The 26,246-nt window shown below is 39.0% G+C and overlaps 1 protein-coding gene across 3 annotated transcripts in view; it reads right to left on the bottom strand.

Annotated features, from left to right (window-relative positions):
• The window catches only part of SHQ1 (SHQ1, H/ACA ribonucleoprotein assembly factor), a 101,783-nt gene that overhangs the window by 43,874 nt on the left and 31,663 nt on the right, over positions 1 to 26,246 (bottom strand). For all 3 annotated transcript variants that reach the window (XM_070576780.1, XM_008522262.2, XM_070576783.1), the window contains 3 exons: positions 20,161 to 20,315; positions 18,292 to 18,345; positions 16,046 to 16,169 (listed from right to left, as the gene is read on the bottom strand). In XM_070576780.1, coding sequence (XP_070432881.1) covers positions 16,046 to 16,169; positions 18,292 to 18,345; positions 20,161 to 20,315 — 333 coding nt within the window. The remainder of the gene's footprint in view (positions 1 to 16,045; positions 16,170 to 18,291; positions 18,346 to 20,160; positions 20,316 to 26,246) is intronic.

Below are 26,246 nucleotides of genomic sequence, written 5' to 3'. Positions count from 1 at the left end.
TATCATAGCACTACTTCAAAAATATGCTGACAAAATCCCTTGCGGGAAAAAAGCCATCGAGTACTGAAGTCTTGTTCAATCTAACCACTTTCTCCTGGTTGTTAAATGAACCTAAGTTTAATCCCAACCAAAGCCTACAAAACGAAGCTTTCACAAGTCAACAGCAATTCCCTAGGTGTTCCAAACTTCACAGTCCCTCAAATTTATTAACTATGTGGCAAATTACTAAATCTATGGTAGTACCACTTCCTTTGATCTGCAAAATACAGCATTTTCACTAACCGTTTCGTGCTTGTCTTTAAAGTCCTGAAACATGAAAATACTGTAGATTGATTTCACGAAGATACTGGATGTGCTCTCATCGCCATTTCCCACTTGACTTTAGATATGATAAAAGAATCATGAGCTGGATAATGACATCTCAAGATGCCCAAATTGCTGCCACTAAATTTTTAACACAATTAACACTAGAAAGTAAGCTTCAAAAGAGCAGGGACTCTGTTTTATTTAGTGGTTAATCCCCAATACTTACAACAGAAGCTTGCAGCAGCCGATTTTCAATTTAAGTATCTGAAGAATGAATAAATGAATGACACAGTAATCATCCACTTAAACCCTTGCAATTTTTTTCATCCCATAGCCTCACATACCAAGCCCTGATGATTCGTCCTTGGAAATGCCCCTTGTGGCTGCTGTTTCTGCACCATGCCCTGACCACAGATCCTCACTCAAACGCTCATCACCTCACGCCTAGGTTACAAGATCTTCTTCCTCGTCTCTCGCATTCCAGGCTCTCCCCTCTAGCCCTCTGACACACATTTTCTTACGCACTGCTTTCATGGGGGCCCGTCCCTGCACATGCTTTCAAGGCTCTACGGACTTGCCCATGGTCTTTTGCACAACTAGTTCCCCACAGCTGGAGTGCCTTTTCTTCTCCCCTTGACCTAATGGAATCGAGCCTACCTTCAAGGCCTAGCTCAAGTTTTCATGCTTCAGGAAGCCTGGGCCGACCTCCCTAGTTGTCAGAGCTCTTGACTAAATCCTTCAAAGGAAAGAAGTGGAAAGGAAGCTCAGCTGATCCTCTCCATAACTTCCCCTGCTCATTTCACAGAAGGAGAAACTGAGGCTCAAGTATGGTAAGATACTCACAGTACCACTGAGTTAGGGGCCCAGAATCCAAATTCTGATCTTACTGACTCCAGAAGCTATCCACTGTGCATGCTACCCATATGTTCTTGGCCCATTCAGTCTATATCACATTTTTATTACTCAAGAGTTAAGTAGGTAGTAAGTTCAAAGTAGGGGCCATGCCTTTTTCAAAAATTTAAACTATTTATGTGGCTTTCTCATATGCAGATAGGAAGAATGTCAACAAAAGCTCTGCTGGTCGATTGGTTAAGAAAACTGCTTAAAAGACCTAAGACTGCATTTGGTTTAGCCAAGGTCAGAGCTGTGACTTACCGCAGTGGCCTAGGCTTACTACATCAAATGACCAGTGTGAATTCCCCCGGCACAGGCCTATTTAAGCTACAAGGCAGGTAATGTTGAAGGCAGAGTTTGATGACAGGAGGAGGAAATAAAATCAAAACTCACAGAAGTGATGAAACCAAGGTAGCCATGTTATCCAAACAGAAAAATATCACAGGCGAACTAACTAAACTATAAGAATGTTTTGAACAGTTTGAATTGCCACAGAGAAGAAAATGTCAGAGTGTATGCCAATTTCTTGCTTTCTCTCTCTTTTGGGGGGGGGGGGGAGGAAGGGAGTTAAGTTTCATGATAATTACCGACTTAAAAAGTTTTTTTTCTTTAAATGTATGCTTTTTTTTGGGTGAGGAAGTGTGGCCCTGAGCTAACATCTGTTGCCAATCTTCCTCTCTCTCTTTTTTTCTCCCCAAAGCCCCAGTACATAGTTGTACATTCTAGTTATAAGTCCTTCTAGGTCTTTTGTGTGGGATGCCACCTCAGCATGTCTTGAGTGGTATGTAGGTCCACGCTCAGGATCCATATGGGTGAACCCCAGGCTGCTGAAGCAGAGTGCGTAAACTTAACCACTATGCCACATGACCAGCCCCCAATTTAAAGTTTTAAAAGTCAACCATAGGTCTTATCAAAAAAAACTTTTCACTTGAAATGTGTACAAGCTGCTACAGTGAGGCATCCCAGAATAGTGCCTCTCAAGATCCTGAAGCTTACTAATATAAGCAGGTTAATAGAAGATGCAGGATTTGGAGCTGGGCCTCACAGCAAATAACTCAGTGAGTAAAGAAAAGTGAAGAAAAAGGGGTAGGTATGCCAGCTTGGAGGACAGCGTGAAAAGGAGCAGAGGTGGGCCTAAAAATGGAGTGGATTCAGGGAACGAGAGGAGAAGATCATTTGGCTGGAGCAGCTGGTGCAAGTCGGGAAATGGGCTGTAAACTGGGGAGTTTGGTGGAAGTCTGTGTCAAAGAGGAGGCGATGCACACAATCAGACAGGACTGAGGTGAGAGGGTCCACACGCAGGTGTAGGCAGTAGGGATAAAAGACCCCACTCGCAGATTTTTATGAAGACGGGTGTGGAATTAAGGTCACATATTTAATGAGAATCCAGGGCAACCATTTCCTAATGAAATTATACAGCTTCATGTAGCAGACATGCCTAAAGTGAGGTTGCTCCCTTGCTAAGGGCCACAGGCAAATTCAAATCTTCCGGTTATCACGAGTGAATGATAATAAAAGAACATAACATCAAAAATAATCAATTCTTTAAAATTTTAAAGTTACATTGTATTTGCATGTTTCTTAAAAAAAAAAGACATATACATACACACACAAAACCCCTAAACATAAATATACCCAAATGATATTAATAGTATTTGTCACTACATTCTCTGGACAAATACGTGAATGCCTGCCGTGTGCCCGGCACTGTTGTACACTAGGGATTGCACATTTACTCTTCTTTGCACTTTCCCCTATTTTCAAAATTCTCCACAAACAACATTTATTTGTTTAACCAAAAATTAGACATCCTCAACTACACAGCCAAACCTTGAAATATTGACAAAGAATGTTAACATTTTAAAAGTCGTATTTAAATTTTCTTTAAATTGTATTTTTGAACAACTGAGAATCAACATTCAGATCAGGTAACTTTAGAAAACCACATGCCAGGCAGTTTTGAAAGGGAAAGTTATGTACTTTTCAAAAGCTGCGTTTTCACTGTAAGCCTTTTTCAAACTATTTTCACAGTATGCTAAGGGACAGATACGGTAAAAGAGAACTGAGCTACTGGCAGTTGACAATTTAGAACAAAAAGTACATTAAAACCATCCTCCCCCCAACAATGTATATTGTTCCCCAAGGTCATGCTTCATCGCTTTGGTTCCCACTAAATCACCACAGATGATTCCGGCATCAGAGCGCAGAGACTCATGAGGCCATGCAGTTCTTTCTTCTTTAAGTCTGCTTTGTACTGACTTCTCTTTCTCTCAGGTTGTCCACCACTTATCGAACAGCTATCGGCAAAGGAAAAAACTGGCCCTCTTCCAGGCTGTCACACGGTCAGTGGCCAGAAACCTTTGGGGACTCCAAGTACCTGGCTCCTGTGGAGCTGCATCCAGTCATAGGCTCGTCAAACATCATACGGGCATAAAAAACTGCTCAGGCCTAAATCCAAGGGAATTATTTCTGCTCAAAGGCACTGCAGGAAGGTGACCATTTTCAGCCAGTTCACTGCCTGGTCCAAAGCAGGAAAAAGAAGGGACCTTGCACAGTAACCACGGTAACTATTTTCACCACAACAACACACTAACAGGCCTCTCCAGGATGTGAGATCCCCAAAGAGCTAGGGATTCTCTATGATCCACTTGGTACTTGCTTAAGCCAACTCTATCCATTGAAGAAGGGCTAATGGAAACAAGATCTTGTTCACTCACAAAGGCAGTTTAAAACCAGGATCCTGGTATTATAAATGACAAGTGCCATGAAGGTTTTACTTCAGGGAAAATGACTGTCTAATGACAACACAGAGAAGCATAATGACAACATAAAGTAAATAAAGATAACAGTAACAAGCAGGTGGGCAGTAAATAGTATTTAACACATTCTCTGGCTACTCATTCTCCAGCTCTCCTTTAAAGAGAAGGTAAACTAAGAACCATGTGCTTTCCTGTTCTGAACAGATGTGGCTTCTCAGGTTAATATATCTTTAAAAAGAGACAAGATTGAGCTGTTCTAAATTAGAATCCATTGGCTATTTGAAATCTTCCCATTAGCAGACCAGGTTTGGCAATAATCTCTCACTGACAGACTAGCTCATGGTTGGAGGCACTTAAGAAATGGCTCCCGTTCTAGGAGATTATCAGGATAGTGGATGTTTTGGCTGGCTAAAAGCCAGCACAGCAAAAATAATATAAACTGCTAACTCTATATAGTAAGAGCTAAATTTCTTTTCAAGTGGTACATTATAGCTGCTATAAGGCTGTAGTTTTCTGGGTATCTGGTCCTGCCGTTTAAAGTTTTGGGCTACACAAGACAAGCAGCCAAAAAGAATAAAGGAAAAAGACGTGGTTATTCAAAACACCTGAAGGAAAGCATTGTTTAGTCTTTATTTGCGAAATCATTTCAAAATAAAAGCCAACATTGCTATCATCTTAAAACGCATAATTTAGTAGATATCTGCCTAGAATCCAGGGATTCTGATGAGATCATATTATCAGGAGGGATAATTTATGAATTATTTTTAACTTTAATTTTCATAGATCATTTGACCATAAAAAGAGATGACAAAAGAATTGTGTCAAATTAATCAAAGTTAAGAGAATCAAAGTGTGGTAATTTGCGTTTACACTGGGCCCTGTTACGAAGGAGCAGAAAGTCAAGCCTCTAGGAATTAACACAAACATACATTAAATTTAGTTTTAGGAAACCTTCTCAATCCATTTCATTGTTTTTTTACCCTCAAATTCCTCAAATTTAAGCACTTACATTTCTTTTTTTTAAAGATTGGCACCTGAGCTAACATCTGTGGCCAATCTTCATTTTCTTTGGTATTTTTTTTTCCCCTTCTCCTCCTCAAAGCCCCCCGACCCCTAATACATAGTTGTATATTCTAGTTGCAGGTCCTTCTGGTTGTGCTATGCGGGACACTGCCTCACCATGGCTTGAGGAGCGGTGCCATGTCTGCACCCGGGATCCAAACTGGTGAAACCCTGGGCCGCTGAAGCAGAGAGCATGAACTTAACACTCGGCCATGGGGCCGGCCCCAGCACTTACATTTCTGAGTTATAATAAAAAACACACACTTGAAGCAATAAGAGTTACTATTTTGAGCACAAATTTACAGTCCTATATCAGTTTCTCAAAATTCTTTGTTACAAAAATTACATATATTATCTTACAGCCACAAACAAAATTAACATAAAGCAAACATATACTTTGTAGACGCTCCCTTTGCCTGGAATGCACAACTCCCAGTGCAACCCTAATTCACCATCAAGTCTCAAACTGGGCATTACTTCTTCTAGGAAATGGGTTCTAACTCCCCCCACAAGCTGATTTAGGCTCCTTTATAATGCCTGGACACCCTTCTATTTAGGTAGTAGCTACCCACTTGCTCTGCACTGAGTACTTTCCATCATTTAACCCACTAGTTAGGTACTTTCTTGCTCATTTCATAAGTGAGAAAACTGAGGTTGCTCAAGGATATACGAAAGAGTTGGCCAAGATCACTACTAGGAAGGAACAGTCAGGATTTGAAAATAAGTACATCTGCCTCCCAGGCAGTATGCAATAAACACAGTGTCAGTATTTATCACCTTGTGTGGCAAACACCTTGACAGGAAGGGACACGGCTTTTCATCTTTCTTCCCTGGTCTAGAACAATGTCTCGCAAATTGTATGATCCTGTTTAATACAGGCCGGTTGTTAATGTAGTCTGGAGCACATACAAGCTAACTTTAAAAACACCTGGTCCAATTGCTCAGTTAACATGTACTAGTTACGACAGCTTCATGATCCGCAGGTTTAAGTTACTGTGCCATGACAAATGTGGAGTATACAATTTGTTTGGGCCTTCCCTTGTCATATCTATTCACTGACGAGAAAAGAATGTAGCTATGCCAACTTTCTTACATCATTACACCATCAAAAGTTCCAAGAATGAATTTAACCCAAGGCTGCTTTTTGCCTTTTCTAAGAATCCCGGCTAGATTCGCTGGTTTGGAGGGACAGCCTTAACATTAACTCTACCTTCCTCCTTCAGTCACCTGTCAAAACAGTGGTTGTGTCAGTTTAGAAATACACGGCTGGACGTCACCAACATTACCTAACAGTAGCATGACTACTTTCAATTTCTTTAGACAGTTAAGAGTAAGGCGTCCAAGTTCAAGGCAGAATGTAAAAAAAAAAATCCCATCTATTCAGTAAGTACAGAAGTAGGAAGTTTAAGAAGCTGAACATGCCTGGAAAAAACCTCTTGAGACAGCTGCAATCTAACCCTGGATTTTAAAAAAATCCATAAGCATGTAAAACTTCATAATTCTGTAGGTAAGATTTTATTTGAACTATTCCACCTTATGAATACAGCATGTATCCCAATGCCTAGTAGCTCAATTTAAAATAAGTTCTTTTCGTTGTTGCTTTAATTAAGACTATTATACTTCATTTTCCCAGTAAATGTTACTTAATATTAAAATTTCTGACTTTTTTTTTTTAATTAGCTTAGTTTTGAATGGTAAAACTAAAACTGTGCATGAAGTCAGAAAGAAGAAATGTAGAGAAAAAAAGACAACTGGATTCCTCAAATGGCTCATAAAAGGAAAAACAAACCCAGTCCAACCAGACTTACGAGTCCCTCTAGGCGATGTGAAATACTGATCAGTATGTCAAGACAGAAGGAAAGAAACCCAACCCTTTTGCTATCCTCACGGTATTACGGTGAGGGTGTGTGCTTACTGCTAAATGCTTTGTATACTAGTAGAACTGAGTTATACTTCTTTACATTTTCATCAATATACAGTAAATATAATTGAGTAAAAATGATTAGATATCTATAACTACATGGAACTTTAATTTATATTAAACAGATGAAAATTTGATTATGAAATTAAGATCTTAGACTTCTAGTCCCAAATTCTAAAAGGCTAATAAGGAAAGACCATTTAAAAGTTACGCATAAATAATCTTGTGCAATTCTTAGCTAACTACTCTACAAAGTAAAAATGGTAACAATTTAAACTATCTCACTGCGGAACAGTTGTGTGGCCCAGAACCTGCTTGCTCTTGGTGCCATGTCTTAGCTATTTGGTACTTCTTCTGAATCTGTTTTCACGTGTGTAAAGTGAGGGGGAAATTCTTCAGAACTGCTGTGGGAATTAAATGAGACAATGAACACAAAAGCACTTTACAGATGACAAGGGAAGGAGGACAACAGGTCATGTGGATCAAGACCCTGGGACAGCCTTACCAGCTCCTACCCCACTAACTGTGAAGCCTCTGCCCTTGGATTCCTTTCTCCTCCACACCACTGCTGGCGCTCCAGTTCAGACCATATTACCTATTTGCAAACTACTTGTCTTCAGGCAAGAATAGAGGTCTCCTCTCTTCTCAGTGCCATTAATCTCACACTCTTCAATAACCCTATCCTCAGTGTTACTGCCAGATGAATCTGACATCATGAGCCCATCACAGACCCTAACAACAAACTCTCCAGCGGTCCCTCACTGGGCAAGACCCAGTCTCTTTATCAAGCCAGTGCAGGCTCTCCACGATCCCCAACACACCATTCCCACCTTTTTCCTACAATTCCCCTTCACATCACAAGCCTCAAGACAAACTAGAATATTCGCCATTTCTTAGACACAGAACTCTCATTTTCCTCTCTCTGATTTCTTTACCTTCTACTTTCTCAGGGCATACCTTCCTCCACTTCTTCTGTTCCAATTCCTACACCTTCTTTAAGTAACAACTACCACTACACCTGCCTCATTAGGCCTATACTGTTTGCGTCTTCTTGTCAAGCCCCTCCCCTCAGCCATACTTAAAAGCACCCTAGGAGTCAGAGGGGGTGTGGTACCACAATCCTATGACTCATCCCCGCCACCCCAACCAGGCTCTGGCTGACAAGAGCAACAAAACAAAGTAAGCAGAAAGAGAAGTGAGGGATCTGTTCTGGTTTTAAGGTTTCTGGTCACAGCTACTTACAGAATGCCGGATATCTCCTAGCTCCTTCCCCACCCTAATCTGGGAACCCACACAGGGTTAAGACTCAGTCTCAAGCCGGGATTGAAGGAGCAGAGACCTGGTGCAGGCCCTCACTGCAGCTGGAAACTGGCAGGTCTAAGAGGGTCTAAGAAAGACAGGCTGGCACTTGGCTTGCCACAGAGTCGAAATCAAAACGGATGGCGCACAGAGGCTGAAGGGCTCTCAGACATACCAAGGCTCTTATAGCATTATTTAAAATCTTTACTTTATTGTTCATATTTAAACTTTTGAAAAATTTTATATTTAAGATCATTGCTTTCCACTTCTTTATAAGTCTCCCAAACCAGCAATACTACATATCCACATGGCAAAAATTGGCTATAGATGGGGCACTGTACATCTCCAATTCACACAGGCCTCATTACTCCCGATTTTCTGAAACTCATCCTCATTCATTCACCCACTTGGCCAGTTTGCTTCTAATGTTGAGGGACCTCCTCTAGTGGGAACCAACTCGACAGGCTACATCTCATCCTGTGGGGGACGGAGGGAAACAGCTGAAACGATCCCCTTCAACACTGGCCACTATTTGGGATGAAAGCTAGCCAAAGACTTCTCCAGATGGGCTCCCCTCCAACCCTGAATATAAACCTAAAACAAGGGTATGCAAATTTTTTCCATAAAGAGGCAGAAAATAAAGATTTTGGCTTTGCAGGCCACATAATCTCCGTTGCAAGTACTCAACTTTTGCATCTTACCTATTGTCTTATCATCGCTGTCACATCATAAACTCCCTAAGAGCTAAGACCAAGTCACATATATCCTTATAACTCTTCGCTGGTTCTGCCTTGTACAGAGAAGGGATCTGATTTATGTCTGTTGAATAAATGTCTGCCACTTGTTATTTTTCAGTATTAACTTACTACTTAAAGGAACTCTGCATTGCATAAATACAACTCTTGCATGTTCTCCAGGTAACATATAAAGTATTGTTCAATTTACTTCATCTAGGTCTCAATATGACTGTGCCACAGGACCTTCATTCATCAGGGTCAAACAAAATGTTTGCTCTTTGTTCTCCCAAATTTGTCTTAAATATATACAATTTTCTGCCTCTATCCTCTTACCTAAAGAAAGTAGACTTACAGTTACTTCCTTACAAATTCATATCAACAAAAAGCAAACTCAAAACTGACTTAAAATTTATTAAAAGAGGCACTAACTATAGAAGCTTTTTTTAAAGCCATCATATCAAACCATGCAACTAACCTCCTGGGTTTTCTACATTGCTCAGCTCAGAAACTGCAGAAATTCACAAAACTTATAGCACAGGAAATATAATGTAGATTTAAATTGGTATACACATATATACACACACACATATATATGTAAGAAATGAGCTGATTTTGAGGAAAGCAGAATGATATAATTCAAATTCCACATAACACTAAGATATTTTAAGTGATTTTTTTGCAGCAGAAGAACCATAATCTCTGAATCACTGTGGCAATTAAAAGGCAATTTATTATTTGTAAACCATACAGGAAATGCTGCCCCCTACAGAGCACTTTAAGAGAACAAAGAATGTTTTATAGAAATGTAACCCAGAAAGCAATCTAAAAAAATTTTAGTGACTAACAATATTTAATGATTAACAGGATTATCGAGGAAAAGGGGATTCTGTGGAGATGATCGGAATTTGATTTTCTTTCCTTTTACTAAAGTTTATGTTCATATACAATATCCTTCTATACAGAAGTGCATGTAGAAACCCACAAATGCTCTGAGGACAAATAATATAAATAGGTAGAATGTGCCAATTTAAGAGACTGGGAAAAGAGATTCGGGCCTGAGGAAGAGACGAGTAAAAGGAATTTGCTTTGCCGCGTGGCAGGAGAATCTAGGGAGGCTGAGGCTGAGGACTGGCCGAGTCAGGACTGCACGGCAGAGTCCTACTCTCCCTTCACACATCCCAGCTGCAGCCCACGCGCTCCAGGGCTCCAAAGCCCCTCCTTTACTGGGTTAGTTGGGACATGAGGGATCAGCCAAAGCAGATACTAACAGTACTTCAATATTTGATTTGAATCCCATGCTATTTAAATTTGCTGAAAGCACTATGATTATTCCATTCTTATAAACATTTAATCGCCATGGGGAATTGACTAGGAAATAAAAAGTTCAAGGACAATTTAGAACGAGGAAGAAAACTGAAAATAAGAATTATCACCTCCTGAGTGGGGAGCAAGGAATTAAGTGATAATATTAAAGAAACAGAGAAATTCATTCTGGACCAGTTAACTCAGACTGGAAAGGAACTACCAACTAGTTTTAGAGGCTGTCGGGCAAATCTCAGAACCAGATAGCGTATCAACTCAAAATTTTCATTAATGAGACTACGGTATTCCATGAACTTCTTCGTGGTGTTCACTCCGAATATTTAGAACACTTCCCTCCATCCTTCTGTGTCCAAATACTACTCATCCTGCAAATCCCACGGCAAATCCCACGTCCTCCATGAGGCTGTCTCTGGCCCCCAGTGAAACATCACCTCTCCCTACCTGAGCGACTTAGTCCGAATTTCAGGTAAGGTACTTACCATTGTCTACTACGTATTTTATGCTATTGATGGACATCTTAGCTCCCCGCTAGCACACATGCTCCCCAAGTACAGTATCCAAGGCTAATGCATCTTACCGGTCTTTACATTTATATCTACAGGGTGCTTTGTGCATAATAAATAGCTTTTTAGTAGGTACTGACAAAATACCTGTGGAATGAATAAACTAATAATTGAACTCATCAAACAATTAACAAGTTCTTTAGAGCGACAGGAAATTGCAGTAGAAGCTGAGAACTGGAAGTGAAATAAGGCAGAGGCTCCCCTACGTAAGAGGGGGTTACACGTCTGAAATGACTTAAACGTAAGTCAGTTTCTATGCCTTTATATTTTCACCCACTATATTTCTCCTTTGAGCTACTTACTACAAATGCAATTTTTTTTAAAACCTGGTAGTTGTTTGATTCCCTGCCCCCCATTATTTCGAGCTCCCCAAGGGCATGAGTTGACCCCCTCCTGTTCACTGCAGCACCTCCAGAGCCAGCTCCGCACCTTGACAAACCAAGTGCTCAACAAACACTTGTTGAATAACTCTCAAAAAAGTTTGACATGATGGACTTAAGGAGTAAAATTAAAAGGCCTAACAATTCTTTAAAATGTCCATAGTTGGAAACTCATAAAAATTAAATATAGATAAATGTCAACATTGGAAAATGCTAGTGATTTCATCTTTTACTTTTCAATTTGGAGTAATCTCCTTTACAATTCAATAAAATGAAGCATTTGCTAAACTGACTTTGGACTAAATAGAATTCAAATGCCAAAAACAAATCCATCTTAAAGGTTGCATCAGAACTCAGAGCTCACACAATATACTTGCCATAGCTCAATTTCCTGAACTATCATTTTTCTTAAAGAAAAAGATCTGCCCTGAGCCTGTGCCATGGCTCTTTACTTTCACATTGATCATGTTACTATATCTATCTACAGAAGAGGATAAAGCAGTCATTTCTGAAAAATTGATTATTGAGCCCAGTAATGACTGCTATGTAAGGGCTATTAATTATATGAAATAAAGCCAGCTCTTAGTTGGTAACAATAATCTGAAGGCTGTTTGCTGGGTTACAGCCTGCCAAGTAGCCACTAGTCACCAGACTTCAAATGTTTATAGAAAGGTGGGTTTCTGTGAGACTTAAAAACAAAACAAAAAAGTAATTTTAAATGAGTCTTTTTATTAGTCAAAATATTTTTATACATCTGTCTGAACAAAAATTACAATGTTTTCCACAAAACGGCGAATAAATTTGAATTTGAGCCACAGATGTACAGTGGTTAAGAGTCCAGACTTTAAAAAACTTTTTATAAAGGAAAATCACAACATGTACAAAAAGAGACAATAGGCCAGTGAACTCCCACATTCTCATCACCAAGCTTCAGCAAGTACCAGCTCGTGGCCAAGCCTGTCTCCCCTGCACCCTGCCCACCTTCCCCCAACCCACTCTGGATTATTTTCAAGTAAATCCCAGGCTTCATACAATTTCATTTATAACTATTTGAACACTTCAAAGGGCACAGACTTTGAGTCAGAGAGATCTGGCGTCAAATCCAGGCTCTACCAACCACTGGGTGTGTGACCCAATGCAAGTGAGTGCACTCCTTTGAGCCTGTCTTCTATCTGCGAAATGGGGACAGTAATCCCTGCCTCTCAGGATTACAGTATGGATGACATCAGATAAGGTATCTAAAGAACTGAGCCTCCTGCTGTCGCACAGAAAGTGGTTAATGCGGCAGCTGTGGTTATTACAACCGTGCTAGCATATTAAGATGGGATGCTTTCTGACTCATTTCCAGTGAGGCCCACAAAGACAAAATAGATATCAGCATTCACATATTTTAAAAAGAGATGCTCAACTTCCAGAGAGACTAACAGAAAACTGATGTGTGATCCCCTAGACCAACACTCATCTCCAGGAGTTGAAGAGTACAGAGGTCTAGAAAATTTCTTTGAATCAGTTGTTGGACTCCTGTGGGGTTTCTACCTCCCTCCATGGGGGAGGGGAGGAGGTGCTTTCCTGTCACCTTAAACCAAGAGAAAGGAGGTTTTAAGCGAGGCTCCTGGAGACTGTGGGATACAAAGACTAGTGCCTGACCCCTATCTGAGGAAAGCCCCCATAGAGAAGCAGGAAGGAGCAGCCTATGGTGGCTGAGTGAGGGCCTGCTCTGGAAGCAGGCGGGACGTCCTGCAACAGGGAAGGGGCCCCCTCCCCACTGCTGGTTTCCCGACCTGAGGCAGGCCCAAGCTGGGGAAAGAATGCTTTATTTTTTTAATCAAGTTCAAAGGGGACATTTCAAGTACTGAAATGAGACTCTTCTTATAATCTAAAGTGATAGAAAAAGTTACAGAATATTTATTATATATTACAGGATATGTGTGTGTGATATGACATTTACAGGATATATATTCCACCCAGAAACAATAAAAGAAAGAATGAGGTCGAGGAGAGAACTGGGAGAAAAAATTAAGTTGTTTCCCTTCGAGCCCAAGATGTCCAGCCCTTTCAATGTAATAGTTACACTATATGTTCAATAGTTGTACAATAGTATGGAAAAAGAGCAAGCAATGCCTTATAAAGATTAACGAAATGTAGATGTTAGCACAAACAGTAAATTGTACAAACAATGTATAATCAAATAGAATAAAGTCACTTCCAAATAGAATAAAGTTTCTGAAGACATATTAGAAAAGCTGTTCCCTTGATTCCTTTTTTCATTTATTTTCAATGAGTAACAGCAGCTAAGTGATGCTTCCACGAAGGATTCTTCCCACTCTTCCCAAAGAATGGAACAAGGAAGAGGAAGTGAAATTTACCGAAGAGACAGGAACAGAGGAAAAAAGGGGATGATCATGTGCCCCACGATTACTGATTCCGGGAGAGCACCGCCACGTGCAAGGCCCTGTGGTAAGCACTAAAATAGTACTTAAAGGACAAAGCAGGTTTTCTGCCCTTAAAGGAATTTGGGTTAGACATATTGCAACAGTGAGAGAGAAGTGTACAGCCTTTGGAGGTAGGAAAGAGACGGGAGAAGGAATACAAAATTGAAAATAGCCAAAGGCCTGGTAAAGAATCCTAGTAAAGGCTACGATGAAGTCAGATAAAGAAAATTCATGGTTCTTTAAAGACTCCGATGTTAGTCAATCAGGTATAATGAAATATTCTGCAGATGCTGAAGCCTTCCTACCTTGGTTTTGGAAGCTCACTCATTTTGAATTATAAGTAGGCATGAATTCATTCTTGGAAAACATTAAATGCCAAACCAGAGCTATTCCCACTTAAATTATGGGGTGTCCAAACAATTCAGACTCTTCCATGGCAATAATGGCACCCCTGTGCCATCCACCTTACACACACAGGTTACAATCCCCATCCAGAGCTCGTCATGCCCACAGCTTATGGCGTGAACTCTAGACACTCCAGCTCTCTGCTCAGCACTAACTAGCCAAAAACCAAATTGGCCAAAGAACACACTGTGTGTGGTCAAAGAGGGTTCCGATTGGTTTTCAGCAGAGAGGTCTCCAGTGTGTTACCTCAGGTTTTCTGTTGCTATCACGACACAGCTGATAACACTACATTTGTCAGATTGATAATGAGGAAAAGTTAAGTCTAAGTTTCAATTCTGACCTCCTAAAACTGTTTGAGTAATTGATTACAGTGTCAGTCCAGGCAATCAAATTTATTTTTGGTTATGCAATCACAGAACTGATTACTTTTCAAATAAAAATCTAGAGAACTAGATTACTTCCCAGAATAAACAGTAACAAGTAATACTGTGTATGTGCGTGCACTCGCACATGGGGGTTTGGCCACTTTTCCATCTGGAAGCCATGATGTAGCAGCATAATCGCAAACTGCATTCTCACTGTTTAAATCTATGAATAATGCACAGATAATCTAGCCTGACTTAAACAAGAAATTAATTGTGACATGTGACTCAAGTTCAACTATCAGTCATTTATAACACATTGATTTTTCAAGGTAATTTTTGCAATGCAAGAAATATCTTGGATGGAAAGAAGAAATAACATGCAAACAAATAAAGGAGCTTGTTTCCCACTGCTAAATTAAAGAAGACAGATTCCTTAAAGGTAGTAGCTCTGCTATCCTATAATCAGCAATCCTTCAATAGAAAATACAGCTGGTCTCAACCAACTGGATGTATAAAAAAGTATCTTTCATTTAACTATGATTCATTTTTACAATTACTGTCTACTTCAAAAGAATCTACTTCAAACAGGACTTTTTCCCCCAGGGTAAGAGGACTATAGGTTATAAAGAAGTCAAAGAGAAACCTAGTACACCTCTAGGAGGGAGAGAACACTAGAGACGTGATTCTTCCCTTTAAGCCAATGAAGTCACCTGGATGTAAAGGGAAGTAGAACTTCCTTTCTTTCCCATTCTTATCCAGAAGTCTGAAAACTAAGTCCCCAGAAACACTTTCATCTAAGGACAAAAGGATGACAAGGCTCTCCACAGATGACTATAAGAAATGACCATAAAGTATGGAAAGTGACTTTTAAATAAATGTCCCAGAACTGATACATACAAATGGACGTTGCCCCCTTCAAAGTCATTACCTTGGAAATTATATACTTAATCCAATGATGCTGTTAGAGGAACTTTGGAATTTGTTTCAGAGCTTAGAATTTTCCACATCCTTAAAACCAGCAAATATTTGTCTTTTCAGGTTGGATTCAGCAACAGTCAAAGGTCCTGAGAGCAGCTGCGCTTTTCTTTGGAAAGCCTGTCCTGACCGCCCGAGCCAAGGCTTCACACCCCCAGTGATCTCTGTACTTGCCCCAGCAGAGCGCTTTGGCTCGATCTTGGAAGTGCTTACCTATTTATCATCTATCACCTTGGCAAAACTGCAAACTTCACAGGAGCAGGGAATTTATCTTATTTATTATTATACCCACAATCCTAGAATGGTGCCTAGAAATTTACAGGCATCCAAGAAATACTGAATGATGCAATCTACAATCATACAAAACGGTTTGGAATACGGTGTGTACCTTCTCCATGTAGCCTCCCCACTCCTCTCAGAAAAGAGCAGCACACCTCTCTGCACGATTACGCAGCTCTAGAGAGGGACTGTGACTCTATATACCTGGGAGGAAAAGTGGTTGGATTGGATGATTTCCATTACTTATTTATGGTCAGAAAAAAAGCAGAAATCATGATTACATCCTCACAGACTCAAAACTTCTAACTTTTCACTCTTAAATCTGTAGGCACAACAATATCTTACCTAGTTGCAGTATCTTTACAGTGTCTCTGTGGGCCTTCATCACCAGCTTGAAATGGCGATAAAGTGGATAGCACAAAACCCTTCTTCCAAAAGACACCAGGACTTCATGAACATTAGTCCAAGTCTGTGAAGGAGCATTTAAATAAGTAATGATTTCCATATTACACAAACACAAGCACACAACTAAATATGAAACTGTTACCAATTAACAACTCTAAGTTTGGATCATCATGACGCCAAGTAGAAGAGAAATATCAAAGCATGAAATGAGGCTCTTTTTGTCCACCTTACAATAAAATATTTAATCATCATATTTGTAATTTCTCATACTTTATCAACATATCAGAGATGCTCCTTAAAAATCACATATGTAGCAGGAAAGTTTAAAAACTCTTTTAAGAATCACAAATATGAATCTAAAACACATGGCACTAACAAAATACAGATGCACATGAAAGACATTTCTAAATGATATACGTTTCATGTGTTCGTCTTTGGGGACCATTCAAGACAGTGTCGATGAAAGATGTAGAACTCTTTAGTGAAGCGTGTTTCCAGTCTCCCTCTTCCTTTTTTTTTTTTCTTTTGCTTTGGGAAAGAGTGATATATGGTATTCAGTAATTTGCTTTCACTTATCAAAGAGAAAACTAATGATTTCTGGAAAACAAGTGTTTTATCTTGAATAGCACTGCAAACTGATAGCATTGCCAATTTAATACTTACTCAAAACACCAGACAAAGGCGATTTTCTACAGAATTGTTTAATTGGGTTTTGATAAAAAACAGTAACCCACATATAAAACCTAAAATATAAAATTAAAACTAAAGGAGCAGCATCATTTCCATGTATATTAATCCTTAATGAATGAGAGCTCTAAGAATATTGACTATCTGACAAAAATAGTGTATAGCTAAAAAGAACTAGGAACTTTTACAAAAACTAAATACTCATAAAAATTTGACATACCTATTAATAAGGCTGGTCATTCTAAGATATCTCAAAAACAACAAAAACTTGAAAATAAAACCATAAATAGGTGAGTTTATTCATGTTGATTTTAACAACTGAACTACGAAATTATCTAGTCACCAAGTACTTTGTTTTCAACATTAGTACCTAACGCAATTATTACAAAAACCAGTTTCTCCATTACATGCTGATCGTGGCACTATGTAGACCCCAAATGAAGTCTAGAGAGAAGTGCTTTTCCATCTTTAATATGCATACGAATCCCTGGACATCTTGCTACAGATTCTGATTCAGTGGGTCTGGACTGAGGTTCTATCTTTCTAACAAGCTCCCAGCCAAGGATGCTGGTCAAGCTGTTGGTTCATGGACCATTCTTGGAGCAGCAAGATTCTCTGATAAACTTGTGTTTCACTTCCTGTTAACATCTAATCTATTATTGGAAAAAGTGATGCCATAAAACAATCTTACTTTTACAACTTAAAATGTACTGTATTTAGGATTCAGACTAAAAAAAAAACTAGCTGCCTTAATTGATGATGCAATTATCAGTCGTTTAAATCAACACTTTTTTTAAAGCTTCTACTTTTAATTACTGTTTTGATACATAAGAGCTTGTTTGAAACTAGGAAATTTGCAGATACCATTCTTGGATAATTTTGGTAAGACCTACACAACTATTTTCTAGAAAATATATAAAAACAATCATTACTAAAATAGAAGAGTTGTCTAACCATACTCATTGTAGGACCTAGGATAAATTATTTAAGCTATCTAAGTTTCCTCATCTGTAAAATACCAATAATACTTATCTCACGGACTTACTGAAAGGAACAGTTGAGAGAATACCTATAAAACGCTTACCACAGTCCCTGGTGGTGAGTGTGTGGCAGCCAGTGGTAGGTAGTATCACCTACATTTGCTCCCCACCTTTGAGCTCTGGACCTCAATATATGCCAACTTACAAACATGCCTCAAACTCCACCCCACATCCTCCCCCAACAAACCATGTCCCCATTCTTTCTCCAAAGCGTGTTCTCACTTGTCCAACTTCCAAAATACCCTCCCTGGCTTCATTAGTATACCATGATGAGAGTAAGAGTAACAAATGGAATCAGAATTTTATTAAAAAGATGGGGGGAAAACCTTGTATGATAAAGCTTCCACTTCTAAAAAGCCAAGGAATTGCTTGAATTACCCAAAATAAACTAATGACAACAGAAAAATAACTTTCTGAACAAACAAACAAAATCTAAACAATTGCAACTGAAAATCATACCTCAAACCAGCACAGTGTGGGACTCAGTTTTCTGATATTCCATGCAGATTCAACCTTTATTTGTTTTGGAGAAAAGTGTACTGTCACATTAGAGGCAAAGTCATTCAAAAACAAAGCAAATATATGCATTTATTCACCTAGTATCTGAGCAGTATGACATATATAAGAACTAAGAAGTGTCTATGACTGTAGAAAAATCACTGCTTCACTGGTGCAGAGGCTATCAAAGGCAGGTTTCTGTCTCCTTTCTTTGGGATTTTAGAAAGTAAAGCTTTTCCACCGATAAGAATACCAGAGCACAAGAGCAAATAAGCAGGGACTTTGAAACTAAAAATTAAAGCAAAGCAATGCTTGCTCAATTTCTGTCCTTCTCAACTAAGTTACAAGGCTTCCAAACATTCTATAAATAATCTACCAAAGGACTCAAAGATAATGTTGAAATGCTGTCTCTGGCACTTAAAAAGCTGCTCAAGAATTTGGCCTTTCAGAGAATGCTTGTGAAAATAAGTACATTCTAGAGAAGGTCTTGAAGTTGCAAGACTTCATGACTTCAAATATGTGAATGCAGGAATCAAAAATGGTAAATTTTATCAAGCATAACTAAACACTCTCACTCATCTTCTCAAGCAATAATATAAAGCACTTTGTTGTCAAAGAAAACATTTTCCCCAATTATATTATCCTTAAAAGATGAGTGGAAATACAAATGATTTCCAGTTATATTATGCCCTTGATACATTCATTAATATTCATTTCAGAGGCAAATGCAAATCTCAAGAGTCACCTTTGAAATTTTCAGAATCATAACAACAAAAAACTTGGCACATATCAAATTCTAATCCTAATACTATGCTAATGCTATGATGATGAGTGAGAAAAGCAGATTAAATACTAGCATACATTAGGACCAATGTAAATACACATACATACATACATGTGCACAACGAAAGAAGACTAGAAGGCATACATCACCTTGTAACGGTGGCTACTTCTGATGATTGAGATTATAGGAAATTTTAATTATTTTCTTCATGTGTGTATTTTCTTTTACAATGCTATGAATTATTTGTGTAATTTAAAAAAAGGAAAGCACATGCTCAGCTCAAAAACAACCCCCTGAGCAAGGACAATTATAAACAGCTTGCAGGGGCACAGTAACTGGAAAAATTTTCTTTTGGTTTTCCAGCCTTTTCTCTACATATGATCAGTGATGTAGGTGAGAAAGAAGTTTAGTTCTTCATTTACAAAATCAAATGTGGTTTAAGAAGATAGAATAGAGTCTATATTATTAAAAAAAATCGTTTAAGAAATAATGTACTTTACAAAAGGACTTTTACAATACAATTTCATTATGCAGCAAAAAAGATATGCTTCCAGTTTTTAAAAATCAGATTTATATACAATTTTTCAGAAGTACACATACTATATAAATTGGGGGATACCTGCAGATAAATGCTAAGATTCCTTTTTTTGTGAAATACTATGTCTTGCATCTCCTAATTGACAGCTCAGAGAAAGAATATAAATGGGTACAGTACAGTTCACCCCTTGCCAATGCCAAGCGTCACGTGGCAATAGTTCTTATTTGGTCAATTCATCTCCTGAAAGAGACGAGAGTTAGGATATCCTTTCCTCTACTCCAAAGCTTTATTTCCCCGCTCTGCTATTTGGTAGAGACGAATGCCAAGAGAGAAGACAAAAAGACCAAGTGAGCATTATGCTTTCATGCTGGTACCCACCACCAACACACAGTGCTCCTCTGCCCAGAGCATCCCCTAAATCACTCATCACAACTGGAGGCTGATGCCTTAATACAGTCTACTTAGTACAGTTGTCGAGGCCAACGGGCACAGACACATGAGCACTCACATTCTTCTCTCCTTCCGTGACGCGAGTTTCGTAGCAATACGCCAGCAGGATATCAATCAAACTGTAGTACACTTGACGATGGGCTCTCTTGTCCAGCAGGTAAGATTTATTGACAAACTTTCGCAGCTGATATTTCTCTTCCTCAGAAAAAGACACTGGAAGAAAATGCATTCAAAAATTAGATGTTCCGTTCAGTTTTCTAAAACCCTCAACGTGGAAGATTTCTCAAAATTAGAACTTTAATTACAGAAACTGAAATAAAAGTTATTTAACTCTGGATATAGAAACAAATTTTTAGCTAGGCTTCACAGTTTTATTGAGGGCTATGCATTTGCTCAAACCCCAGTAGGACTAAATAAAGGAGAAACGTCTAGACAATATCTATGCCTTATTTCCACACCCCCCTCCCCATTTGTTTGCGACACTGTTCTGTATTCAACGGATCTAATGCCAGAGTTATTGACTTTAAAATTAAGATAACACATTTTGACAACAGAAAACATATAACAGCTAAATAAAACACTCTATATTCATTATCCATTTTGAAAGTATATACAAAGAAATGGAAATATTCTCATATGTTAATCAATTTTAAAGGTACAGTATTTATTATTCCTTACACATAGAAACAAAGTTTTACATAAATAGACAAATGTGACTATATCACACATATTAGACTTGTGGGGAGAAGATGTTTCTTTTCAACAGTCTATTTTTCCTTTTCTTCTTTTCCTTGGCACCGTCTCTCCATCTTCAGTAATAGTCTCCCCCACATTAACAATCTAGTATATATATCTTTCATGTTTTTCTCTACAACCATGTAAACACGTACAGACACGCAAACATATAGACAAGGGAGCTTACACCTTTTCACCCGCAAAGAATTACATCATTTTTCTCCACCTAGCCTGTCTCACTCAACAATATTCTGGCAAATCTCTCCACATCCGTTGGCACTAGCTAATTTTTGTAAAGGAGCAGAATATTCCATGGTGTGCCATGCTCTATCCAATCACTCCCCCTACTGATGGGCATACACTTTGCTTCCAGTTTTCTGCCACAGCTAATAACACTGAAATAAACGTTGCTGTCATATGTCCTGGGATACTGGATCTTCTGTTTCCATAAAATAGATTCCCACAAGCACATTTACTGGGTCAAAAAGTAGATCTATTCTTAAAAGATACTTTATTTAAAGGCTGTAACTCTCCTTTCCAACAGTCATGGATAGAAGCTCCCTTTCCTACACATCTCTCTCGCACCCTTCCTGCAATAAATGTAATAGCTTTCTTTAACAGTTTCCAGTTTAATGGATATCAAGTGAGTATGGTAGGAAGAATCCTAAATGACCCCACTGAGTCACATCATGTGAGTGTGGGCAGAACCTGACTTGCTTCTATCCAGAAGAATGTGACAAAGGTGATGGGACAGTCACTGTCATGATTATGCTTCACTATTAGCAGACTGGAGCCAGAGACTGGCCTGCTGGTTTTTGAATAAAGAAGATGCCATGCCATGAGACGGCTGTGTTGCAGGGAACTCTGGGGGCCTCTGAGATCTGAGAGTGGCCCCCAGCCGACAGCAAGCCTCTGGGGACTCAGTTCTACAGCCACAGGAACGGAATTCTGCCAAGCATCACGTGAGCTTGGAAGAGGACCCTGAGAACATAGCTGCCAACATCTACTAAAAGAAAAAAAAAAAAAAAAGATGGTCATATTTGTCTACAGCCTTGCCAAGACCCTGAGCAGAGGATTCAACTAAGCCATGCCTGACTCCTGACCCATGGAAAACGGAGGCAAACCAGAAGTCCATTTCTAATTGGTGGCAACTTGTTATGCAGCAAGAGAAAACTAATACACTGACATACTATTGTGACTTCAGATAGTGTTTCTCTAACTGCCAAACTCTGAGCATTATTTCATAGGTCGATTGGCAATTTGGCTTTGCTCTCCTGTGAATTATGCATTTGAATGTGTTTTACCCAATTTTTTCCACTGGATGGCTTGTCTTGTCAAATTAAGAACTCACCGTCTATCATAGACATGAACCCTAGTCACGTCTCCAAATCTACAGCATATCTATTGACTTCGTTTATGGAATCTTTGGCCATTAAATTATTTTTTGTGTAGCCAAATACGTCCATCTCTTTTTAACTTTTTTTAACAGATTCTAGACTTACAGCCTTCAAAAGGTTTCCCCAACCCCCGAGGTGTACATGAAGTCTCTCAGCTTTGCTTTAAGAGGTAGTTTCCTTTTTAAAATTTAAGTCTTTATTCCATCTGGAAGTTACTTTTTCACGTTTTAAGATTTCAGTTAATTCCACATGAAGAGTTAATTGTGCCAGCACAGTTTGTTCAGTAATCCCTCTTTCCCACTGGATTGAACCACCAACTTTGTCAAATAGATCTATTACTTTTCTTGCTAAAAATTACTTCAAAGGCTTTTCAGTTTTTGTCGCTTGCAAAATTTCTTTTCCCATTTCCATTCTTAAATGCTTCTTGATAGAAGAGAAAAAGCTATTTCTTTTTACATTTCACCCACCTTATCAAATATTGGCTACCCAGACTGGAAAAAAGCAAACTAAGAGGTAAAGGGGTTCATTTGTACAGTGGCGGATGGAAACTAGACTTTTGGTGGTGAACAGGATGCAGTCTATACAGAAGCCGAAATATGATGATGTACACCTGAAATTTACACAGTGTTATAAACCGATGTGACCTCAATAAAATAATAAAAAGTTTTAAAAAAGTAAACTAAAATACTTAATAAATGCTAATGATTAAAAAAAATTATGTCTACATTGATAAGGCAAGTAAGGATGAGATTGTGGTTACTTTTAAGTTTCCTTTGATGCCTACAATTTAGGCAAGCTATCACAAAGTATCTATCTTCTCACATTAACAAAACATGAGCATTATCAGTTCCTTCTTACTCTACATACGAAGTAAAATACATCTTGTCTTACAGCAAGATTTACAGAAAGGGTAACATAACAACTAATAACATAGATGTGCTCAGCTCCTAGTTATTAAGTAAAACATGGCCTACCACTTGTCTCAGAGCAATTATTTAAAAACTTGAACATCTAGGGGGCTGGCCCCGTGGCCGAGCAGTTAAGTTCGCGCGCTCCGCTGCAGGCAGCCCAGTGTTTCGTTGGTTCGAATCCTGGGCGCGGACATGACATTGCTCATCAAACCACACTGAGGCGGTGTCCCACATGCCACAACTAGAAGGACCCACAACAAAGAATATACAACTGTGTACCGGGGGGCTTTGGGGAGAAAAAGGAAAAAATAAAATCTTTAAAAAAAAAAAAAAAAAACTTGAACATCTAGATACACCGTCACCTCTAAATAAAAGTGTTGTCAATCTCTTACCTTGCACAGTCATCCTTAATTTCCCTTCTATGCCCTATCACACAATCACTTTCAAATTCACTTAAAAAGGTTTTAAACCCAGTAAAGAGGAGCATCCAGCTTCTCGTTCTGGTGCTTCATATCAAAGTAATGTCGAAATAACTTTAAAGTCTTTTTCTCCAGGTTTTAGAATTGTCCATTATATTTAGGTAAAGACAGGCTAAACTGCTGTTAACAAAGAGACCCCAAAATTCAGTAGGCTAAATATGACGAAAGTTTTTCTCTCACGCTACCAACCTGAGTGAATGATCCAGGACTAAGGGGGCATCAGCCTCTCTATCATATAACTTCCATCTACTGGTCCAAGACAGCTGTTCCAGGTTTTTACCATTTTCTAACCAATGGGAAAGCAGAATAAGAAGAGGATGGCAAGCACCTTCTTTCTAAAGACTTGATCCAGAAAGTGCACACAGCACTTTCGCTGACTTCCCATCAGCCAGGACTCAGTCACATGACCGCACTCAATGACAAGGAAGGAAAAGAAATGTAGTCCTTAGCTAGTGGTTATGTGCCCAGCTCTAACTCAGGAAGCCTCTTAGGGAAGAGGGGCTAAGAAAAGACACTTGGCTGTCTCTGACACCCTTCGGAGACCAAAAATTATTAAACTGCCTTATTAATATTTCCAGACATCTTCTTGATAGCTAGCTACCCAGTCCCTTTCTGTTTCTGCTCAACAAGACTGCCCTTCTGCTCATCACGACTGGACAAAAGCCAGAAGAAAGAGGTTGTGATTACTCACAGACGATGGCCTCTTTTCACATATACAGTCAAATACCGCAAAACAACATTTTGGTCAACAAAAGACGGCACATACAACAGTGGTCCCAGAAGATGAGTACCATACAGCCTGGGTGTGCAGTAGGCTATAGCATCTAGGGTTGTGTAAGTACACTTCATATTATTCACACAAGGACGCAATCGCCTAACGACACATTTCTCAGAACGTATCCCCATCATTAAGTGATGCATGACTGTAGTTTTTCAAACTCATGTTTGTCCTCTCTTAGGAGCTTTAAGTTTAATATGGCTTCTTTTTGTTTTAAGCCTTTCTTCCAGCAGTTTTACCAGCTATCCTCTAGGGAAAAAAAAATCTTAAACACACACTCATTTGAAATTACTAGAAGAAATACTCCTTTACTCATTAAAATACACTTAGCAAACAAAAAAACAGATTGTGAAATAATTTATATAATTTTTTTCAACCCTGTTAGAAATTTCTATGTTTAAAATATATAAGAAAAAAGAAATGTATGTGCACAAGCATTGCTTACATAAACAACAAATAACTATGAGAATGCATTTACTTAATTTGTCAGCCAGCAATGTAAAAAAAGTGTATATTTTTAAACAATGCGGGCAGACAGACATCAGGTGAAGCACTCTTTAAAGACTGACATTTAAAAACAAAATAAGACAGACAAACTAGCTGTTGACTGTTTCATTAAAGGGCTCATATGAAGATCCCTTACTTTAAACAGGAGCTCTCAGTCCACATAAAGTGATCTGATCTAAGGAAACTAAGAAGGAACGTACTCACTGTATGAAGAAAGTATTCCTGAAAAAGTATTTTAAGACCCCTAGTATTTAGCAAGAAGGTTTGAGATAGTATTCCCTCAGGTACAGTTTTTGAGACATTCATTAATTTAGCTAACAGGAAAAGGCCAGGTGTTCACGATGATATTATCTCACTAGAGAAAAACGTTTACGTCCTAGATGACTAATAAAGACCCCTGCTTTCACATAATTCTGAATCACCAGGTAAGCGTGCTCACAACCGTTTAGCAACACATCAACGCATCTACATGTTTATGCCTTCATTCTTAAGTAATCGCACCTGTATCTGTTTGATGATTTGTAACGGCTGACCTGGGAGCTGTCGGTTCTGACGTTACACTACCACAGTGTGTGCTTCCACATAGCAGAGGTCACTTTCCACGACTGTGCGCGTAGAAAAAGCCTACTTGAAGACACTCCTCTGAATTCTTAGATGCTAGGTGCCCCTAGCCTTTCCTTAAAACACCACCGCCTTTTTCTGAGTGTTTTTACATTTCCATTTTGCCTAAGCAGTTCATTAATAATACACAGACGTCTTTAAGTTCAGAAATTCCAGCAAAGAAACCAGAGATGATAAATAACAATAACAACAAACCAGGAAATCACTAGAGAAAACAAAAGTCTGAGCTCCCAAAGGCCTTTTTTATTAGAGCTATAAATCATATCACGCCAAGGGGAACTGGGGAGGTTTGCGCACAATCAGGTCTGCCTGAGCGGCAGCACTGGAAATAACTACAGACGCAGTGCCAACAATACTTGGATGATTGCCACCACGAGTAACATTTGTCAAGCGTTTGTATGACTTAGCTATACTACAAAGCAGCTTTGCTATACAGTTCACAACATTTTGGTTAATTATACTTCTATAAATAATCTGCAGTCAGACAAAAGCCAGCTGAAAGCTCGATTGGTTTGGGGAAGAAACTGGTGCCCTAGCATCAAAGCAAATGGCCCACGACCACCTCCCAACATGAAAAACCCCATTAATAAGTTTAAGGCCTGCAAAGGGGCTCCCATCAAAAGGGAAAGCGACCTCTGCACTTCACTTAGAAGATTTTCTGGTTTTCTCACTTTTAAGTCTTCCCTTCTGTCTACATCCCGCTCCCAAACGTCCTC

The sequence above is a fragment of the Equus przewalskii genome, chromosome 15, assembly GCF_037783145.1.
Source record: "Equus przewalskii isolate Varuska chromosome 15, EquPr2, whole genome shotgun sequence".
In the NCBI taxonomy this organism is placed as follows: domain Eukaryota; kingdom Metazoa; phylum Chordata; class Mammalia; order Perissodactyla; family Equidae; genus Equus; species Equus przewalskii.
This window is presented reverse-complemented; position numbering and strand designations above follow the sequence as displayed.